This window comes from Coprinopsis cinerea (genome assembly GCF_000182895.1).
Source record: "Coprinopsis cinerea okayama7#130 chromosome 10 map unlocalized cont3.10, whole genome shotgun sequence".
Taxonomy (NCBI): Eukaryota; Fungi; Basidiomycota; class Agaricomycetes; order Agaricales; family Psathyrellaceae; genus Coprinopsis; species Coprinopsis cinerea.
In genome coordinates, this window is record NW_003307535.1 from 2,028,519 (window position 1) to 2,048,677 (window position 20,159).

The window sequence follows — 20,159 nt, forward strand, 5'->3', positions numbered from 1 at the left end:
CCGAAGTGACTATGCACAGCAGTAGGTTAATGAATGGTGTTTGTAAAAGGCGTTTAGGATGACTTACTCGCTCGTTGCGAACGTCTCATCGACCTACCCATCGCCATCGCTGGCGATGTCTCATTTTGCGTGCGCCTGTGCTTGGCATCTGACCGACATCATAACCCCAATCGGCCCCCGAATTTGACTATCACCGACAACCCCGCACGGAAAGGTCCTAACCGCTGAACATCGTAATCTCGTGGACGTAACCCCAGAGTGGGGAAAGAGGCAGCCCATCAAGGGCTCTTCGGACAATGTTCAAAGATTATAAGTCGGTAAAACACATTGGAAATGACAGCAGATCGCTGCATCGGGCCTGGAAGCATTGGTATGCTGACAGACATTGTCACCGTTAGCCTCAAAATGGAGGTCGTTGAAGATGTACTGGAGTGGGGAGAAGATCCAGAATCCATTCAATTTCAAGTTAACTTAGGAAAGTCACCATCCTGATAGAGTACTCGAACTCGGAAGTGGAACGAACAGCGCTCGAAGCGGCCCAGACGAGTGTGGAAATGAAGTTTGTTTGGTTACTGACGTTACAAGGGTGCGTGAGCTATACAGATTCGTAATTTATCTATACTAACTTGGGCAAACGGCAAAGGCAAAGCGAGAAAGCGATCATTCAATCCTCCGAATATAAAATAGGGAAGGGTGATAACCAAAGGGGACAAGAGCGAAAGACGAAGACGAAAGGAGGTCAAGAAAAAAGCCTTTACACTGGTTGGACGGCGTTGGGGTCAGCAGCACGGACTTCTGTGTAAGTTGTCTCGGTCGTTCGTGCGGCGGGAGCCGCTGTCGTCGTAGCCGGTGCAGCAGCTGGAGCCGTTCGAGTCTCTGGGTAGGTGGCAGCAGCAGGGGCAGCTGCGGCTCCTGCAGCGGGGTACATAGCTGACTTTCGACTACCGCCTCCTGCAGCGGCGTCGCCACAGGTGGACTTGGTCCAGAGCATGTCGATGAGAGCAAAAAGGAGCAGGAGACATGTAAGACCCCAGCAGATGAATGAGAACGCCTTGATGGTCTGTAGCACGGAACAGACACGGTATCCGTCACACCATCTCAGTGACAGCCAATGATGCTGTCGAAGAGGGGTTGTCAGACATTGGAAAAGAAAATGAGACCAGTGAGACGTACCGTGGTGTAGGCGGCGCCCACCAAGAACATGACGAAGATGATGAACAGGTAGATGGCTTCAGATGCGAAACTTCCGAGTCCACCTAATCTGGAGCGAGTGCAGAGCGCTACGAGGCTGTGATAGAATGTTGAGCCTTGTTGAACGTCGACTGGAAAAAAGAATGGACACATACAACCAGAAGGACCCCAGGATGGCGAGGATAGATGTAACGAGTAATTCGACGATAATGGGATCCCAGTAGTGTGTGCGATTCGTAAGAACGTCAGGCTCATTTCGCCGCTTCGTGTAGTGGATGCGGTAAGCCGTCAGTCCTAGAAGGACAACAGCACATGCCCACTGTTGGAAAATGTCAATCGTGTCGAAGAAACAACATATAGCAATGACTGAGCTCACCAAGAGACCGTGGAGGAAAGCACGGACTGGCCACATACCCATGTTGGCGAGAAGGTATCGGAGAAACGACGAGTTGATGTGTGTTCAATCAGTGAATGTGGATAGATCTGGCGGAGGTGATGATGGGGTAAAGGAGGAAAGGGATGGAAGACACCTGGCAGACCAGAACGAGTTTAAATAGCATCTGGATCATGGTTCACCTTTGGTGAAACAGGTTCAGGTGTACAGGAGAGATGGGTGGGGTGGGGTCGAACTGGAACAGTGGACTCATGGCCACGGAGCCTGGAGGTCGATTAGCGAGCATATGTCAAGTGCCGACTCGGCTTTGGAGTGGTACCATGGTGTGGAGAGTTAAGACTTCCTGAAATATTCGAATTCTACCCGCGGCAGCTCCCTGCATACTATGAGAGCTGATGCATTTTTCTTTAGCTTCCATTCCTTGCAGATTCGGTGGGAGTGATTACGCATAGATTCATGTGTGGAAGGTTGAAATTAACATGAGACATTCAGATTTCGTTCATTCTCATCGTCATGAACGCCACTCACAAGGTCTAGTTGGCACCATCCCGCCAAGATTTCGCGACGCGTCGCGTTTTCGATTGTTCGAATAGGGGTAATGTATTCAGGAAATATAAGTAATATTGGGAATAAGCAGGATTTCGTCCACCTTCGTCTGCTTCTCACATCTCTATCACCCCCTCGGTATCGAGAAGTAAGTCAAACTGACGAGCAATCTCGTTCCTGGGCCATGGTAATACACCCTCAAATCCTGCGTCGGCTAAGTCAGAGAGCACCATCGGCACCCACTGTTGGCTAACGGCGGCTTGCGAAGTCGCAGGGTTTACCGTTGCGGCCTTAAAAGTCCTTCTCAGGACGTTTTCGAACTCCTCTATTTTATGTACAGGGAATTCGGCCACATGTATTGACTGCAGCAACCTGAGTTTTGGCTCGATGTCGATCTGATACTCCAAAAGGCGAGTTTTAGGATACCTCGAGGGATCCTTCATCAACCCAATCTGAATTCCTTCGATCTTTTCCAAGTCGTAGACGAACCTTCCTGTCTCATTGGTCCCATTGACGCCGTGAAAGGGAGTGGCAATGATGTGATAAATGGTGAAGAAAGCGTTATCGTCCACAAGGACTAACGACCAGGTGCTCTTATCCCGACGATAGTAGGCTCGGGACCTATGTCTTCGATTCTTCTTGCTCTTTTTCCCGTGGAGAGACATGAAGAGACTTTGGGACTTCTCTGGCGTTCTCTTTTCAGCGTCTTTGTCTCCGTGCAACGCGATGTAAAGCTCGTAGCTGCTGATTGGGACTTGTTCGTCGGTCTCAGAGTCCATGGTGTTAGTTGCTGGCGTATTGACGTCAGTGTCAAAGGGAGCTATTTATGCTATTTGAGCATATGGATAGCGCTTTGGCAAAGCCACTTGTCAAAGCGTTGAATCCACACAATCTGGTTGAAACTTGTTAAAGGATAAAAACGACGCTTTGAACTGGGACGCTTTGGCCTTGGATCACAAAGCGCTGATTCTTCGGCTTGGGCGCTAAAGCGTATGTTTGCCGTGTTGCAGCTTAGATGACGGTCTAGGTACAGTTCACGAGACATGTCAGTTGACGATTCTGGGCTGGAATGGGTTGACGTGACGGTCAGTAGCAGTTAATGTGGATTTTAGTACTCCATGGAGACGCTATCCAGCTTTTTATGGCACTTAGTACGCTGCGACACTATACAGTGCTCCATATTGCGACCGAGCGGGCGTGAAGGCTTTCTGTTTAAGGGGTTTTCCTCGAACGAATGTTGTGACCAAGACGATTACTACAGCATACCCTGAAAGGACAGTTCAGCGTTCCAATCCTGTTGCAGCCTATTTCAATTGTTACATACATCTACACTTTGTAGAGGACGGATGAAACTCAAGTTTTGATATCCGTTGCTCTGCCGTACTACAAGCGCCCTGGAAACGACGGGCGCTGACAACCCATTGGAGACATAGATGCTGGAGAAAGCAAAAGTCTATACTCAATTACGTAAAGTCAAAGTGCTCTGGGTCAAGTGAGTCGATAACGCCTCAAAACCCAGTTCAAGTCGCCATCTTGGCGCAGTTTAGACTTACTGAGGTGTACTGGGCTGGGAGGCGCTGGACACAGTTGCAGGGGCGGATGATGGTTGTACTTTGCATTCAGCCCGAAGTAGTGACGGATTCCAACGAGCATCCCCCGGGTTTGGTGGGTTAAGCTGGAGCACCGCCCTCATTCTCAGTTTCAGCTCTACATGCAGGTATAAAAGGAACAAGGAAAGGGTAGGAAGCCCCCAAATCCCCTCCTCGGCTTTGAGAACCACCACTAGTCCAGATTTACACTCTCCAGCTAAACATTGTTCGCCGGCTCGAACACTTATTCACGCCCAATTATCGTCATGCTTTTTAAACCTTGCCTTGCCTTCGCTGTTTTCCTTGCTACCTCCACCTGGCATCTCTTCGCCAACGCACTCGCTGTCCGTCAAACCGAAGTCTCTGAGCGATGTGGTAATGATCATATCGACGCCGCTACAAAGGCCCACATGGAGGCAGACTTCAAATCCAGACGCGTTCCTCCCCCATCCGACGTGTCTTCTGTCTCCAGAGCTGGCCCCATAAATGTCTTCTGGCACGTCGTATCCAACGATGAGACCCCGGAAGGCGGGAACGTACCCGACTCGGCCATCGACGAGCAAATGGATGTCCTCAACACCGCCTACCAGGGCACAGGCCTGCAGTTCCAACTCATCAACGTGTCAAGGACAGTGGAGCCCGATTGGTCCGCTGGTGCTCTAACCGACACTCCATTGAGCTTCGAGATGAAAGCCGCCCTGCGAAAGGGAGGAGGAGCCGACTTGAATATCTGGTCTTGCGGGTAAGGCTAATTGCTCACGGTTGGTTGCTGACTCACCCTATCTATCCTAGACTCACTCTAAGCAGTGGATTGCTCGGATATGCCACCTTCCCAGTAAACCTCACCAAGGAGCCTGAAAAGGACGGGGTCGTCATCAGATTCACAACTTTACCAGGTGGCTCCTCAACTAATTTTAACCTCGGCCATGTACGCCTATTTCTTCCTCATTGGGCCTACGTTAGCTCAAAAATCCCTCCCTTAATTATGTAGACCCTTACGCACGAAGTGGGTCACTGGGTTGGACTCTACCACGTGTTTGAAGACCATTCCTGCACTGGAGATGGTGATGAAGTCGACGACACACCCCCTCAATCTACTTCTACCAGTGGCTGTCCCGACACCAAGAACTCCTGTGGCGCAGGGGAGGAAGGTGACCTCCCAGATTCCATTCGTAAGTGCGTCCAATCGAAGCGCACCCACACCTCTGCTCACCCAACCTCCAGACAACTACATGGACTACTCGCATGATAGGTGCATGTGCGAGTTCACTAATGGCCAGGTTGAGCGAATGCATGATCAACTTGCAACTTACCGCGGAATCGAATTGAGGACTGGTAAGCTGTCGCTCTGTCTGGAGCGAACACATTCTGAAATGTCTGCAGGACCTTCAGTTGGAATCAGGCGACGAACACGAACACTTCGACGGCTTCTCGCTCCTTCTGGTCACGGAAGGCTTCAGGCCCGCCAAATCGCATCTCAATGTGAAGGACTGTTCCCTTAAGTGACTGCTGGCAGTTTGTCGGAGAACTCTCTCCCGAGGTCCATTCTGTAGTATGTACCTGATGGCTTGTTTAATATGAAGAATTGTTTACGGAAATGCTGAACAAGGCAATCGCGCCTCCAAAATGATTATGCCATTCCAGGGACCAAGGTTCCAGTGCAGTGAGGTGGGTAATATTTACATTGTGCGAACATTGATAGCAGAGTCTTGAGATGAGACTGTAAGTCCTTGGATGAAGTAACAAATGATGACAAGTGTCGTCGACTGCGTATAGACTGAAGCTTGAAGCGCTAATAGACGCGAAGGTGCGTTCCTGCGATATGCTAGCCTATAAAACTCCCTTCGTATGTTCGATGCTACCCGAGTCCAAAACTAAAGCTGATAGGCAGACTCCGTCTAATCCGAGTCGGGATACACCTATGGCGAAATAGGATGATCACTGTTCAAACTTCCCCCTCGAGCTACCCCAGGTCAAGGCCGCTGAGCGAGAGGGACAGTGCAAGGGGCGAAGGGGTAAGATTGGGATTGGAGATGCTTGAAGCCACGGGCGTTGTTATCGAGGGGAATTCAACTCCTCGTTCCTCAGCAGCACCGGGTGGTTCATCACCCTCAGCCAACTCTGTTATGTCCTCCATCAGACGATAACCCAGATGGTGCTCCCAGTCGAGTTTATCGCAAGCATCATCATCCCAACGCGCCCAAGAGCGACGATACCGAGCGGCGTGCTGAGGCGCGGGTTGGAGTCCGAAAAGCGCACGGCTGGTCCTCGACTGGCTAAGTCCCATCCCCAACTGGAAGAATGGGAGACCTCTACTTCCAACAGGTCCGTATCCTCTGAACAGGGCAGGAACACATCCTGACCCAAGATCAAATGATTCGATCTTGTATTGCCTCGAACCTCGAATCGTCATGGGACCGAGCATTGCTCCTCGCCCATTTGATGGACATGTCGACGCACTGGTTGAACGGAGAAGGGATTTGAGGGTGTCTTCGTCAAAGTCGAGCCAGGAAGGTGCTCCGCGTGTGCGAGATCGGTCTGGCCGGAAGGTGAGACCCAATGCGTTCGCGCAGGTGGTCCTTGGTTGATGATCAGAAGAGGCGGCTAGGGCAGGGGATGACGGTTGGGTAGCGACGTCAGTCGATACTGAAGGCAAAGAGATCTGGTCAGGGCCGGGCGGAGGGGGAGGGTCAATGCGACCATCACTGTACGGTGCACTGGTGGTTGTGAGGTGGCGAGGGTACACCACGATATCGTCGCTTGCGTCCACATCCCGTGTCGCTTCGTTGTCCACCTCGAACGACTGATAGTCAGAGGGCGAGGATAAGGTGGTGTCGTCATCACCAGTCGAGCGGTGTTGAGATGTCCAGGAAGAGAGGCGCGGAGCCAGCGAGCCCCTCGAGCCAAAGGCCAGGTTGGGATCGATGACGAGGACGAGCCACCGTTGACCCTGAATCTCCCAGGCGACATGATCGCCGGCTTGAGCGTCGAAGATAGGCTTCAGGGTGATGGTGACGTCCTCATCATCGTCCAGAACGAAGTACTCGACTCCAAGATGCGTGAAAGAGTTGGTGTGGTCCAGGATATTCACGAGACGGACGACGATTGAGCGTTCTTCAGGGCGATTGCTCGAAGGGTAGCTGGGGAGGTGGATGATGTAGCAAGTGTTGGGGATGATGGGATACGCCAGTGAATGTCTATTCGAAACGGTTAGAGATTGGTGGTCAAATTCTAACAAGAACGCGCACCCGACAGGAGCCTTCCCCAGGACTGATTCAACAACCACCAGCCACTGTTCATGACATTCTTCAATCCTGTCACAAGGGTAAATGAAGGGTGCAAGAAACTGTCCCTGGAACGGAGGCAAAGGGGCTTGACTGAATGCCACACAAGGGAAAGAACTTTGATGAGCGTTTTGTGTGGCCGGGATAGACGCTAGGAGCTGCATTAAACGAATTAAACAGTAGGAATCGTCGATGGTGACGATTAAACCCGCCCCCTTGTGAACTTGGAAAGTTTCAGCAGCTGAAATTTGTCGATATGTTGGCGCAGGAGGGCTGGTATGGATGGAAGACCCCTCCCCCATAGAGGACGGAGAGGCAATCGAGTTGGTGGAGAGAGCAATGGCGGGAGCATCGCAGTGATACGGAAGGAGTCCTTCGCTGAGCCAAGTTCGAATCGGATTGCCATAGCTCGAGTGGGAATCAAGAAGATCGCTGCTGTCGGGTCTTTCGTCATCGACTTCTGGGCTATCATTGTTGGTATCTTTCGGATGTCGCGGGCAAGTGAGATCAGATTGAGATATTTCTAATGCTCTGTGTGAATTTGAGACAACGCAAATGCCCTCCTGATCGCGTTCGTTCAACTGGGGAACGTCATCGAGGGGGAATCTTCCCTTGATGCTGGGTCGAAGGGCATCACGGTTGGCCTCAGTCGGACGGGCTGAGCCGCTGTAACAAGGACTAAGTTGGCCTTCGCTTTCCAATTGAGGAACAGAGGTGGTGACGCCGAAAGGCCCGTCTCGACAAGGGCGAAGCATCTCTCGACAAGGGCGAAGCATCCATTGAGAGCGAGAACGAACCCGCGCCAAACAAGAGGTGATTGCCTTCCAGATCTTCATCTCTCACTACTAAGATCAGAAAGTCGTTAGTCAAAGGAGTTTCAGGGATTAACAACACCTTACCTGGACGGTGGTCGCTCATATATATGAGTCGAACCGGCAGCGGTGTACGAGACGCGCACAAATGGATGCGTCGCAGACGGTCGATAAGGTCGGCGAGTCGTTAGGGATCGATGGGCTTGTGATCAGTATTGTAGGCGGTTCTGCAAGTGTGCGCAGATAAACGCCGGGAGGTAGAGGTAGTAGGACCACACATGACAACGATGGCCGCTAAAAGAGCAAATTCAGGCGCCCCAAATGAACGAGGAGCTGTAAACATGCTGGAGGAATGGAGATCGACGGGACGGCTGCATTGGAAAGTCGTCGAGAAATTGTGTATGAGGTACAGCGGGAGCTCGTTCCACGAGAGGAGCTGTAAACATGTGGGTACACCCTTGAGCTCGGGCAGTGCGACACCTCAATCCAAGCCCACACAAGAAGTCTTCGACGACAATTGGCTTCAGCCTAAATGTGAGATGCCGTAGTCACACAGCCTGATAAATATAAAACGCTCCCGCTGTCAGTTTTTTTGGTAAGTGCTGTTCGCGACAGATAAGAAGGCTCTGGTTTACCGGTCCAACCCAAGTATTTGCGCCACACATGCAGGAAACGTGTGTGCCGCACAGCCCCCCAACTTGAAGACGAGGTCTCATGTTGGTGTCGGCTTAGAGGTAGGTCCACAGAACATGAGGGCTACCATACACGGGTCCTGGATGCCTTTGGGAAAGAGTCGAGACAGTCGACAGTCGGCCTACTTAGTCGAACACAGAAAACCGAACGTTGGCAAAATAAAATTCCGAGCCTTTACGTAAGTAAAGATCGGTTTTTCAGAGTCGTAGGGACCCCTCGCCAAGAGTGCGCCGAGCTTTGTATTATAGCCATTAGGGAATTGCTTGATTGCCCTTGCCTGCCGATTGATACCATCAGCCGATGGCTGGCAACTCCGACACACATCGCGCTCAAAAGTTGGTGTTGCAAGGCAAGGTCTTTGATTAGTTGAGCCTTACGTCGAAATAGAGAGGTGGGAGACCAACTTGGTTGGTCAGATGGTCTCGACTGAGAGTGTGAGGGAGAACGCCGTAGGCCTTCGCTCTGGGAAGGCTAGCCTGACTCTGTGAAAGGGACAAGATGAGCCGCGAGGGTGGGTGGGTGAACCACCGACTCGCGTTGCTTGCCTCGGTTTTCACTTTGCTTATCCGTTTCTCAGAGAGTGCAGGAATGCGAAGCGGTCTTCTAACGATCCGTGCGATTACAATGGTTTGCTTCTATATATGTTCTGGGATGAGGATTCTAGTGAGTCATCTGGGGGGTGTGGGTGTGCATGTATGATATCTAGATTCTAATAATTCTATGCTGTGTGTGTAAATCTATATGATGCAATTAGGTTCGCGGGATCTAAGTCTAGTTCGTTCGTGTATAAGGAAATCATGGATTAGCATTGGCCAAGGGATTAAGCGTAGGTACTGTCTTTCGGGGCTGGGTGAGTTGGGGTGTGGCTCCTGGGTCTGCCCTTGGCTGGCGTGGGCGAGTCGGTGTAGTGGGAGAGGAGGGTGGGAAGACGAAAATGACGAGTGCTCTATTTCGACGAGGGGGGCGGGCGGTGAGGTGATGATGGTCGAGGTGCAAGCGAGGCTGTGGCAGTGCACCTCGACTCGCGCTCACTTCACGCTAGGCCGGAATATCTTGCGGTGAAGGTACCTTGAGGTGCCAATTCTTGAAGTTTGACGACCCTTATCAAAGGTTACAGCGGTTTTCATTACACGGTCAGAGGCCAAGCTCCGCCCAGACGAGCGAGTCTTGATGCGCGCCAACCGTTGTGGCCGTGGCCCGCGGTTCGAACCAGGTCGTACCCAGATTTGTCCCAGGTCGCGTCATCGAATCGGCACACGTTTGGAACCTAGGTTTAGACCCAGGACACCTCTCAATAAAACATAGCCCTCCCACGTCTTACCCAGTCTACCAGCCCATCCCTGGCCCGTTAGGAATCCTGATTGAGATTCCGCGCGCTGTGACAGTGTTGACAAGATTGGGAAGCATCCAGCTGTCAGACTGTCTTCGGGGAGGTTGTGCTAACTGTTTCGTACTGACGCCGGTAGGATACAGAAATATAATGAAAGGCTCGTGCTGCCGTGCTTACAACGGCCCTCTGCACCAAGTTCCCACACTGATCTTATTTTCCTGCATCTTATCTTATCAACGCGCGCTTAAGTGGATTTCCATGCGCTAACTTGAACGCGACTTCCAGTTCAAACTTCGCCCTTATCATACTCACGGCTTCAACCAACAGAAAGAAATGTTTCGTCGATACTATGTGATGATAGGTCATTCCATGTTCGATCAATCTAACATGGGCTCTGCTCATTGAATCATTGAATCATATCCAGGGCTAAGTATTTCCGACCCGAGAAGGAATGTGGATGATGGCATCTGGAGCATCCATCCCTGAAAATGAGGAAGATCGCTGGTGGATCACCGAGCATCACACTTCAACGCCATTCAATCCTTGTCCTCCTCACTTTGTCCACGAATGTTGAATTACGGAACTTTCTACTTCCCCGTGCCTTAAGACGTTTCTGTTTGTTTGAAGTCCACTTCCTTCTACGTAGTTTACAGCATGGTTACTTGCACCATCGTCCTCCTCTCTGCTATCGCGAGGGATATCTGTGCTACCCCAGCCATGAAGCCAGAACCAGGGTGCGTGTGCAATCATCTTTGCCGCTATATAGACCTTGCTGAACGACACGCCCTGGCAGTCGAACCCCAGTGACTTAATGTACCCAAGTACTACATCTGAAGAGCATCCTGGCAACTGGGTGCATATCTAAGAAGGAACGAAATGGCGGATTGTTCTGTAGATTCAGACCCGTCGTACATTTAACATTTGTCAATAGAAAAAGTGCTTCTCGGGTAATTGTTACCGATCGACCGACGGTATCCTATTCCACGGGACTGCCTGGAGCTCGCGAGTCGCACAGATAGTAATCTGGGGGTCATACCTCCGGGGCTACTTCTGGAAAGTCCCGACCGACCTAAGCCGACTAGGGTGCCGGTAATCAGTCGGGCGCTTATCCCATCATCCTTAGATGGTGTTCGCTCTAAGTAACCCTTAGCTGCCTTGTGGTCAGTTTCCAATGGTGGCATCGAGACACTTACGGGGCTTGGGATCTGAACTTGGTTTCTGTCGTGAACAGCTGGTACGGCCCCTATTTTCATTTTCATCTTATCTTATCTGTGTCCGCATCTTATCTTTCCTGTTACCCCTATTTCTTATCTTTATCCTCGTCTATGGACTCTTTCTCTCATGGAACACTGCCTCGTTTTGCCCTTTACCCTACCTCTATTGTTCTTATTGTTACGCACTGCCTTGTATTACCTTTCGACTCATTCTGACGTCTTTCTACTTCATTATTGTTTTATCCTTGTTCTTCGTGCAGCCTCGCACAGCCTTGTGACTATCTTTTATTGTTCTTCTGTCTTTCACCATTTGCTCGTCATCTCGACTCATCGTGGCTATGTAACTGGTAGAATAGGTATATGAGCAAGGTAGTTCGCTCTGTATTTCCTTAGCTTGACCTCTTCGACAATACACCGAGATAGCTTTCTGCTGCAACTTGTCGCTCATCGCTCTCATCTCTCTCGTCGCTCTCCGCTCTCTGGCACTTCCGCTCTGGTTTTAAGGTTTGGTTTGGTTTAGTGTTCGCTCTTCGCGACATTAGGTCAAGCTATCCCTGCGCACCGGCAACGCCGATCGTTGTCCCTGCAACCCCGCCGCACTCCTGGTCTTCTGGTTGACCTGCCGATCAGGTCCCACTCTGGCAACCCTGGTTCACCGCTACAGCCAAGATTCCGCCGTGCGAGTTTAAACCGCACTTTGTCCTAGTCTGGTCCGGCAAGCACGCCGACGGGTACATCACCAACACCCACCTGAAGTGTCTACAACAGCCCTGTCCAAAACGGTATAACCCGCTCCGCCCCCGCGACTACGAATACCTAGCCAAGAATCTTCCGGATTACGCCTCCTTTGTTGAAGCATCCGAAGACAACTACGAAGCAGTTCTATATTCCGAACATCCACCGCCGCCGCCTGCTACACCCCCACCGTCCGAAGCTCCAGATACTGAAGAATCCCCAGCCGCTTTCCACTCCGCCGAATCATCTCCCGCCCCAGTAACAGCAACCACCAACACTGCACCGAAAACCTTTCGCCCACCGTCAACATCATCTGAAGAAGACAGCCAGGAAGAAGACGACAACGACAAGGAAGAAGAATCAGAAGAAGAAGAATCCGAAACACCCGTCCCCTTTCACGTTACCTACGCCGCGTTAGCAGAAGCCCTTTCCGCAGTAACAAGCCTCCGCCGCTCCGGACACTCTACCCCCACCACAGCCCTTACTTTCACCCCTCGCCGCGCCCTCACACCACTTCCCATCCCCAGGGAGTCGGAGGACACGTCTGTTGCCCAACGCTCAGATAACGAACCTCCCACTTCCACTTTATCACCATCTTTACTATCCTCACCCGCCTCTCTGCCACCCGTCCAACAAGACCCCGTTGTTATGGACTATACGTGATACAAGCACGTGTCGTCCAGTACTCAGCGACTTTGTGGTCGATGAATCAACTCGTGACTACGTCAAGAGTTCTTCGCCTGTAGCTTTGTGAACTTCGAGCTAGACTTTGAGTGATAACTAAAGATATTTGTATTCGCACTGAGACTTGGTATAGCGTTATGAACAATTAAGAACGAAGTGAGGAAGCTAACTAAGAGAACTAGAGAGTTTATATACTAGAAGACGTGTGTTAACCATGAGGCGTAGTCCTCATGGATAACATGCGTATTCCGCGGAATGTATGTAGGTTTTGGTGTGTTTTTAATGAGTATCAGTCAGCAGTCATCAATGCGCAGTAAATATGAGTAAGACGATGAGTTGAGATGAAAAACATAAGGTGGGAATGAGGTAGGTATAGTAATACAGTATAGTAAGCATACATGTTCGTAACATTACCCCCCTACTAGAGTTAAACTACTCCTGGAGTTTACCTTTACCCTTGCATCGGCTAGCAAGGTGACCCGTCTTTCGGCAGAGGTTGCATGTCGGAATTCCAATTTGACGAAGGCGGGAGATAAAGTCGCGAACCCAAATTGGGTTCAGTTCGGAACCTAAAGGTTGGTTCCATGGCTGGGTGGGGTCGTCGACGTCAATGATCTCCTTTTGGGGAGCAGATGGGGGAGTCGGTGTCGGAGGGTATTGGAGAGGGGGGAGGTCGTTGGGATCGAATGAAGTATCCCGTAGAGTCGCCCGATATATGATATTGGATGATGGTCCGGGAGTTGGCATACGAAGTTGAGTTGGTCGTTGCATAATAGGCGAGGGAATATCGTCAGGAATGGGCATAGGAGGCGGGGGAGGTTGTTGGGGAACGTGGTGATAGAGTTGGGGGCCTGGAGCTTCGGGTTGGGGGTTTCGAAGCTCCAGTACAAGATCGGTGATCTCGGGACGGTGTACAAGGTGTTCGTGAATCCCGAAGACGAACTGATGAAGAGTGTTGACTATGCCCATGAGTTGGGCGATGATAAGGGCGATCATGTGTCCGATAGAGACGATGCGAGCGACGGGCTCAGCACCAGGGGTTTCGAGAAGTCTATTCTCGAGTCGGACGGCGTACTGGGCATTGGTGACCATGAAGAGAGATTCCTCCTCGTTGAGAGGGGGAACGGGCATGGCAGGGGCAAGGTAGTTGTACTGAGGAGCAGACATGCTATTGGGTGGAGGTGGTTTGTCGAGTGAAGTTGGGGGACTTGTTGTTTTCTTCAATCGAGTCTTCCTTCCTTCTTTTAAGTCTAAGTCCTCGTGTTTTCTTGGTTGATGTCATGGGGCATGTGTTTGAGGGGTGTTCAAGATAACGCCTCATGTTGTCTTCATGTTCTAAGATAAGGGTGCATGTCGTCCTTGAGTTTTTCATGTTTCAGGTTTATGAGATGTGCATGTTGGGCATGTGGCTTCCTCATGTGAGCTTGTGTTTTCGTTTGTACGCCTTGAGGAGTTCCTTAGCATGGGAAAGTTCCTTTTCCTTTTTCCATTCTGCTTCGGAGAGAGGGTATCCTTTCCATGATACTAAGAATTGTCGTTGGTTCCTCACGACTCGATGTTTGAGGATTTTGTCAAGTTCATATTCTTCTTCTCCATCAATCAATTCGGGAGAAGGGAGTGTGTAATTGGGTCCGTGTGTTTCTGTTTCGACATATGGGGAAAGTAGAGTTGCATGGAAGACGTCATGGATTCTCCAGGTCGGGGGAAGTTTGAGGCGGAACGTGTTTGGTCCTAGGACTTCGGTGATTTCGAAGGGACCTTCTCGTTTTGTCGTCATTTTCTTGGAGTATGGGAGCTTGATATTTCTGGCTTCTAGCCACACTCGATGACCCTTGCGGAAAGGTCTTGGTGTCCCCTTGATTCGTTGGGCCATTCTTGATCTGGCAAGCTCGTGTGCTGCCATCGCTTCTCTCCTATCTTCTTCCAGAGCCCTGAGTCGTTCTTCCACTGATGGGAATTGAGTTTTGGAGAACGTCGTTGGTAAGGCTTTGGGTTGGAACCCCATGATGAGTTCGAATGGAGAGTGTTTTCGATCTGCATGCCTTCGGCTGTTGTATGTGAATTCAGCGAGGGCTAGTTTGTCTGCCCACGATTCTTGGTTTGTGATGCAGTAGATCGATAAGTATGTCTCCAATTCCTGATGTACTCGTTCAATGGCTCCTTGTGTTTGTGGGTGATAAGCCGTGGATAGTGAAGAGTCTATTCCAATGAGACGGAACAACTCTCTGAGAGCTTTGGCTGCGAATTGGGGACCTCTATCAGAACCGATTTTGTCCGGTAATCCGAAGCGTCTGAAGAGATTTTCCATAAGAAGTTTTGCGATGTCGTCAGCAGTTGCTGTCTTCTTCGTTGGAATAAAGATCACCCCCTTACTGAGGCCGTGGTCCACCACGGTCAGGACCGAATCGTATCCGTTTGATTCCGGAAGATCCGTGATCATGTCGATGACGACATAACCAAATGGTCGATCATTCCCTTCTATGGGCATGAGGGAGATCTTATGGGGATTCCTCTTGATTTTGAACTGCTGACATTGCGCACATCCCTGGATGTATGATTTGATGAACATCTTCATTCCGGGCCAGTAATAATGATTTTTGATGGCATGGAATGTTTCCAATTCTCCAGGGTGTCCCGCGGTTACCGCATCGTGATATCGTTGGACAATCTCTCTTCGGATGTTATTGTCCTTCGGAATATATTGTCGGTTCTTGTAGAAGAGTGTGGTTTTTCCCTCTTCGGTAATGACCGTCCAATCATGAAGTCCTTGTTTCATTTCGTTTGATCCGCCTTCGACTAGGGTTTTCATGGCCTCAATTGCGGTTTGATCCATTCCTGTAGACTGATCAATTCGTTTTTGGAGCTCAAGGTCAATCAAACCTATGGAGGTATCCATGTCGAGTTCATCGATAAATAACTGTTCTTTCAATAGGATAGTTGGTAGGTCGTTTTCGTCTTTTTCGGGTATGTGGTCGGGTCTCCGAGAAAGGGCGTCGGCTTGAATCATCTTATTGCCGGGCATATTTTTAAGATTATAGTAGTATTCGGACAGTATCAGGGACCACCGGGCTTGTCGATCGTTGAGCTTTTGTGGCTGCCTGAAATAGGTTAGATTTTTGTGGTCGGAAAGGATGTGGGTGGCGAATTCTGATCCTTGGAGATAGTGTCTCCATTCCTGCAGGGATCGTACTATTGCGAGGAGTTCGCGATCATAGATCTCGTATCGGCGTTCGGCGGGAGTGAAGGTTTTCGATAGGAAGGCTACCGGATGTCTCTTGCCATTTTCGTCTTCCTGTGTGAGAACCGCTCCGTATGCGTACTTGGAAGCGTCACACTCAATTTGGAATGGTCTGGACATGTCTGGCATTCTGAGGACGGGTTCCTCGATGAATCGCTGTTTCAGGGTTTTGAATGCATTATCACATTCCTCGGTCCAAGCGAATTCCTTTTCTTTGGTCAGGAGTTCATTTAGAGGTCTGGCGATCTCGGAATATTTCATGATGAATTTTCGGTAAAAGTTTCCGAATCCTAGGAAGGATCGTACTTGCTTCACCGTCGTGGGAGTGGGCCATTCGGCCATTCCCTTGACCTTTTCTGGGTCCATCATGATCTTGTCGTGTTCGATGATCATACCGAGGTATTCAATTCGCGTCTGGGCGAATTGACATTTTTCGACCTTGAGGAATAGATCATTATCCCTGAGTTTCTTGAGAACGATTTTAGTCATGTGTTCTAATTCTTCTGGGGTGTCTGCAGGGATCAATATATCATCCATGTAGATGATAACAAGTCTTCCCTCGATTTCAACGATGAAGATGTGGTCCATCATCCTTTGGAATGTTGCGGGCGAGTTACAGAGCCCAAAGAACATGACTAATGCTTCGAAGAGTCCCTTCTTGGTTTTGAATGCCGTTTTCCATTCATCTCCCTCTTTGATGCGCACATTGTTATACCCCCATCGGACATCGAGCTTAGTGAAGTATCGTTTTCCCTTCACCCGGTCCATAATGTCCGAAATTAGGGGTAGTGGATAGGCATCTTTTATCGTCCATTCATTGAGGTATCTGTAGTCTTGGCACGGGCGTTTCTTTCCATCTTTCTTTGGCACGAAGAACATGGGTGATGCCATTGGTGATTTCGAATGACGGATGTACCCTTTTGCTAGATTTTCGTCAATGAACTTCGTGAGTTCTTCCTCCTCGGCAGGTGTGAGGTTATAGATGGGAAATGATCTGGGTTTGAAGCCTTCCTTGAGATTGATTGCGTGATCCCACTCTTTCCTTTCCGGGAATCGGTTTGATGCTTTTTCCGAAAAGACACTTAGGAATTCATGAAAAGCATGCGGGGATTTTGAGTTTGAGGTCCTCTTCGAGAGGTGGTTCATAATCGGAGTCTCTTTCTTCGGTGCTGGTCACATTGAGCCACTTCTCATTGATTTCCTCTGTAGCTTTCCCTTCTATGAAGGCGAGGAGAAGATCTTGATCGTCTTGTTCCATGGTTGGGGAGATGGCGTTTCTCCATTTGACCTCTCCTCGCTTCCAATTGATGTCAGGGTTCTCGTTCTGTAACCAGGGCATCCCGAAGATGAAGTCCCATTTTCCTAATCCCGTGACGTAAATAGTGTATTTTTGTAGTCGTCCATTAATGTTGATGGTGGGTTCGACCGTTTGTGAGATGGTCCCCTGTTTGTTTGCAGTTCCATCTACGTTTCGGACTTTGATGGGGTTTTTAAGTGTTTTTGTAGGGATTTTATATTTGTCAACCATCCGGTGGTGGATAAATAGGTCATCCGCTCCGCTGTCGATCAGGACCGTTGTGTCGATGCCACTATCGGGTATTTCAATTGGTAAGACGATCGATCGTTTGTTTCGGGTGGTGATCGTCGCCGTTCCAATTGACAGTTCGGGGACGATCTCCATCGACCTTAAGATGTCCCCTATGAAAAATCCTCCTCGGATCCTTCGCCCTTTGTTGTGGCCCGAATATTTGAGCTTCCCGAGTCAGGGTGTTTGGGGCAAGCTCGTGTCGTGTGTCCTAGTTGTCGACATATTCCGCATTTGGCTTTTGGACAGGCTCGCGCCGGATGTCCCTTTTCCTTGCAGATGAAGCATTTTCCATTCTGTGTGCCGGATGATCATGTTTTGTTTGTGATGGCGTCAACATCCATGGCGTCCGGATCCTTTTCCTCCCTCTTTGCTGTTTGTGGGGGGTCCCGGTAGACCACTTTGACCTTCTGTTGTGGCTCGCATGCGATATTCTCGCTCCGTTCGCCATTCTCTATCTACTTCCATGGTGGCGTCCTTCCATTCTTGGAGAGTGGGTGGAATTTTCTTTTGTTCCGCGGGTCTGGCAGCAAATTGGGTGGCGACTCTTAGTCGGAGCTCGGGATTTAGTCCAGCCTTATATTGGTCTAGGGCCCATTCTTCACCGTATCCGGTGGCTTCTGCATAGCTGTTGAACATTCCCGTGTACCAGTCACAGGTGTTCTTTCCCATATGGAGTTGCTTGAGCTGTTTCTTTGCAGTTTCCTTATTTGGGAGTAGGCAGAAATACTTTCGGAACTGATCGATGAAGTCATTCCATGACTGGTAGTATCCTTCCGGATCAGTGAAGGTTGGATCCGACTTCTGAGCTTCCTTCGCCTCAAGCCACTTTTTCTTATATTCGGTCATCTTTCTATACTCGATGGACGCCCAGTTCCGGGTCTTGTCTTTCTCCGTTTCGTTCACGAGTGCAACCATGTATCGGATTCTTGCAGTAGTTTCATATTCGTTCTTGCTGTCCAGATATGTTTCCACTGCTTGAATGAAGGTTTCGACGTCTTCCGCCTTTCCCGAGAATTTGGGCGGCTTGGGGATATCCAACTTGGGTTTGGATTCTTCCCTCGCCTTCCGGGCTTTCTCCAGAGTAAGGAAGTCGTCGTACTTCTTCAACATTTCTTCCAAGCCAGTTGCCATCTTTGCAGTGCCCCCACTAATTCCTTCCACATGTGGAGCAGTTTCCGTGAGGGTTTCGCTGATTGTGATGATGGCTTTGTTGGCTAGCCCCCAGATCTGATATAGGATTGCTCCTACTCCTATCAAGAAGACTATGGTATGGACTTCGGATAGTTTTTCCGAAAGTCCGCTGGCTAGGGCGGGTGTGGATGGTAATCCGGAGAGTTGTACGATAGTCTGCCAGGCAGACTGGAATATTTGTTCGGCCATAGCTAGTCGTTATAGCGGGCCTTGGAGGGTTTAGACTTCGTTCTTCTGTTATGGACTATACGTGATACAAGCACGTGTCGTCCAGTACTCAGCGACTTTGTGGTCGATGAATCAACTCGTGACTACGTCAAGAGTTCTTCGCCTGTAGCTTTGTGAACTTCGAGCTAGACTTTGAGTGATAACTAAAGATATTTGTATTCGCACTGAGACTTGGTATAGCGTTATGAACAATTAAGAACGAGAGTGAGGAAGCTAACTAAGAGAACTAGAGAGTTTATATACTAGAAGACGTGTGTTAACCATGAGGCGTAGTCCTCATGGATAACATGCGTATTCCGCGGAATGTATGTAGGTTTTGGTGTGTTTTTAATGAGTATCAGTCAGCAGTCATCAATGCGCAGTAAATATGAGTAAGACGATGAGTTGAGATGAAAAACATAAGGTGGGAATGAGGTAGGTATAGTAATACAGTATAGTAAGCATACATGTTCGTAACACCCGTTACCGAACCCGCAAAACTTATCCCCGAATTCAGCATGTCCGACCCCACTCTCCTCAAGTTTGCTTGCCGAGCAACAAGAGACTACCAGGCGCATCCAGCAATCCCTGGATAAGCTCACGGCCGCCAAGACCGCTTCCACCAGAAGCCCCGTCAAAGCGCCGGAGCCCTTCAAGGGTGACTCTGGTGATACCCAACGTTTCCTCCGCTACTTCACCAACTGGGCCTCCGCCGATTCCGAACTCAAAGGAGATGACAAGAAGTGGATCTCAGCCGCCCTCTCATACCTTCAAGGTGCTGCCGCTTCCTGGGCTGTCCAATACCTAGATCAGATCGCCGCCCACGAGGCTGCTGCCGACGCCGCTCAGAAGGCTGCCCACCCCTGGCCTTTCAACGGCAATTGGTCCGCTTTCGTGGCTGCCTTCAAGAAGCGCTTCCAACCTGCCGACCAGGAGAAGGCAGCTGAAGCCCAGCTCGAGGCCCTTACCCAGGGTAAACAGTCTGCTTCCCAGTTCGCAGCCAAGTTTATGGAGATTTTCCCCCGCACCGGTCTATCCCAGAAGGATGGTATGGCCCGCTTCCGCCGTAAGCTCAGTACCAATGATCGCCTCATGTTGGATCTTATCGCCATCACCAAACCGGACGATGCCAAGCCCAAGACTCTCCAAGACTACTGCGACATTGTCAATCAGAACGATTTCACGTTCCACGGAAGCAGCACCTCTTTCTTGACCCCCGACCACCTCGTCTCGCTCTACCCCGGCCCGTGACCCCTACGCTATGGACATTGACGCAACCCGCGTTGGACCCAGTGGCCGTTCCCACGAGGACTTCCTCCAAGCGATGCGTGGACGATGCTTTGGTTGCGGATCCTCCGCCCACATCAAGAAGGACGGCAATCACGGTTCGCTCCGTTGCAACCACTGCCAGCGCCTTGGCCACTCCGCTAACGTCTGCCAAGACAAGTTCATGGGCTACCCAC

At 50.2% G+C, this 20,159-nt stretch overlaps 4 protein-coding genes across 4 annotated transcripts; 1 reads left to right on the forward strand and 3 right to left on the reverse strand.

The window, feature by feature from the left end:
• Positions 1–546: 546 nt before the first annotated feature.
• Positions 547–1,700, reverse strand: CC1G_02245 (hypothetical protein). Its single transcript, XM_001834457.2, has 4 exons — positions 1,568–1,700; positions 1,347–1,510; positions 1,174–1,288; positions 547–1,117 (listed from the first exon to the last, which is right to left on the reverse strand). Exons 1-4 carry the CDS (start codon positions 1,607–1,609, stop codon positions 755–757), a joined length of 684 nt encoding a protein of 227 aa, XP_001834509.1. The 5' UTR covers positions 1,610–1,700; the 3' UTR covers positions 547–754.
• Positions 1,701–2,247: 547 nt separating this feature from the next.
• On the reverse strand, positions 2,248–2,910 carry CC1G_02246 (hypothetical protein; the record flags this gene model as incomplete). The annotated part of the gene is made up of 1 exon (XM_001834458.1): positions 2,248–2,910. One exon carries the CDS (start codon positions 2,908–2,910, stop codon positions 2,248–2,250), a length of 663 nt encoding a protein of 220 aa, XP_001834510.1.
• Positions 2,911–3,986: 1,076 nt separating this feature from the next.
• CC1G_02247 (metalloprotease) lies at positions 3,987–5,222 on the forward strand (the record flags this gene model as incomplete). The annotated part of the gene is made up of 5 exons (XM_001834459.2): positions 3,987–4,462; positions 4,528–4,648; positions 4,712–4,892; positions 4,945–5,055; positions 5,104–5,222. 5 exons carry the CDS (start codon positions 3,987–3,989, stop codon positions 5,220–5,222), a joined length of 1,008 nt encoding a protein of 335 aa, XP_001834511.2.
• Positions 5,223–5,683: 461 nt separating this feature from the next.
• CC1G_02248 (hypothetical protein) lies at positions 5,684–8,044 on the reverse strand (the record flags this gene model as incomplete). Its single annotated transcript, XM_001834460.2, has 2 exons — positions 7,904–8,044; positions 5,684–7,849 (listed from the first exon to the last, which is right to left on the reverse strand). The coding sequence occupies exon 2, from the start codon at positions 7,838–7,840 to the stop codon at positions 5,684–5,686; it is 2,157 nt and encodes a 718-aa protein (XP_001834512.2). The 5' UTR covers positions 7,841–7,849; positions 7,904–8,044.
• Between the last annotated feature and the right edge of the window lie 12,115 nt (positions 8,045–20,159).

Excerpts from the sequence above, each read along its gene's own strand:
- CC1G_02245 (XM_001834457.2), bottom strand. The coding sequence starts at position 1,609 with ATGGGTATGTGGCCAGTCCGTGCTTTCCTCCACGGTCTCTTG. Across the intron at positions 1,289-1,346 it reads ATCCTGGGGTCCTTCTGGTT|CCTCGTAGCGCTCTGCACTC; the intron begins GTATGTGTCCAT and ends ATTCTATCACAG. Across the intron at positions 1,118-1,173 it reads TGGGCGCCGCCTACACCACG|CATCATTGGCTGTCACTGAG; the intron begins GTACGTCTCACT and ends CCTCTTCGACAG.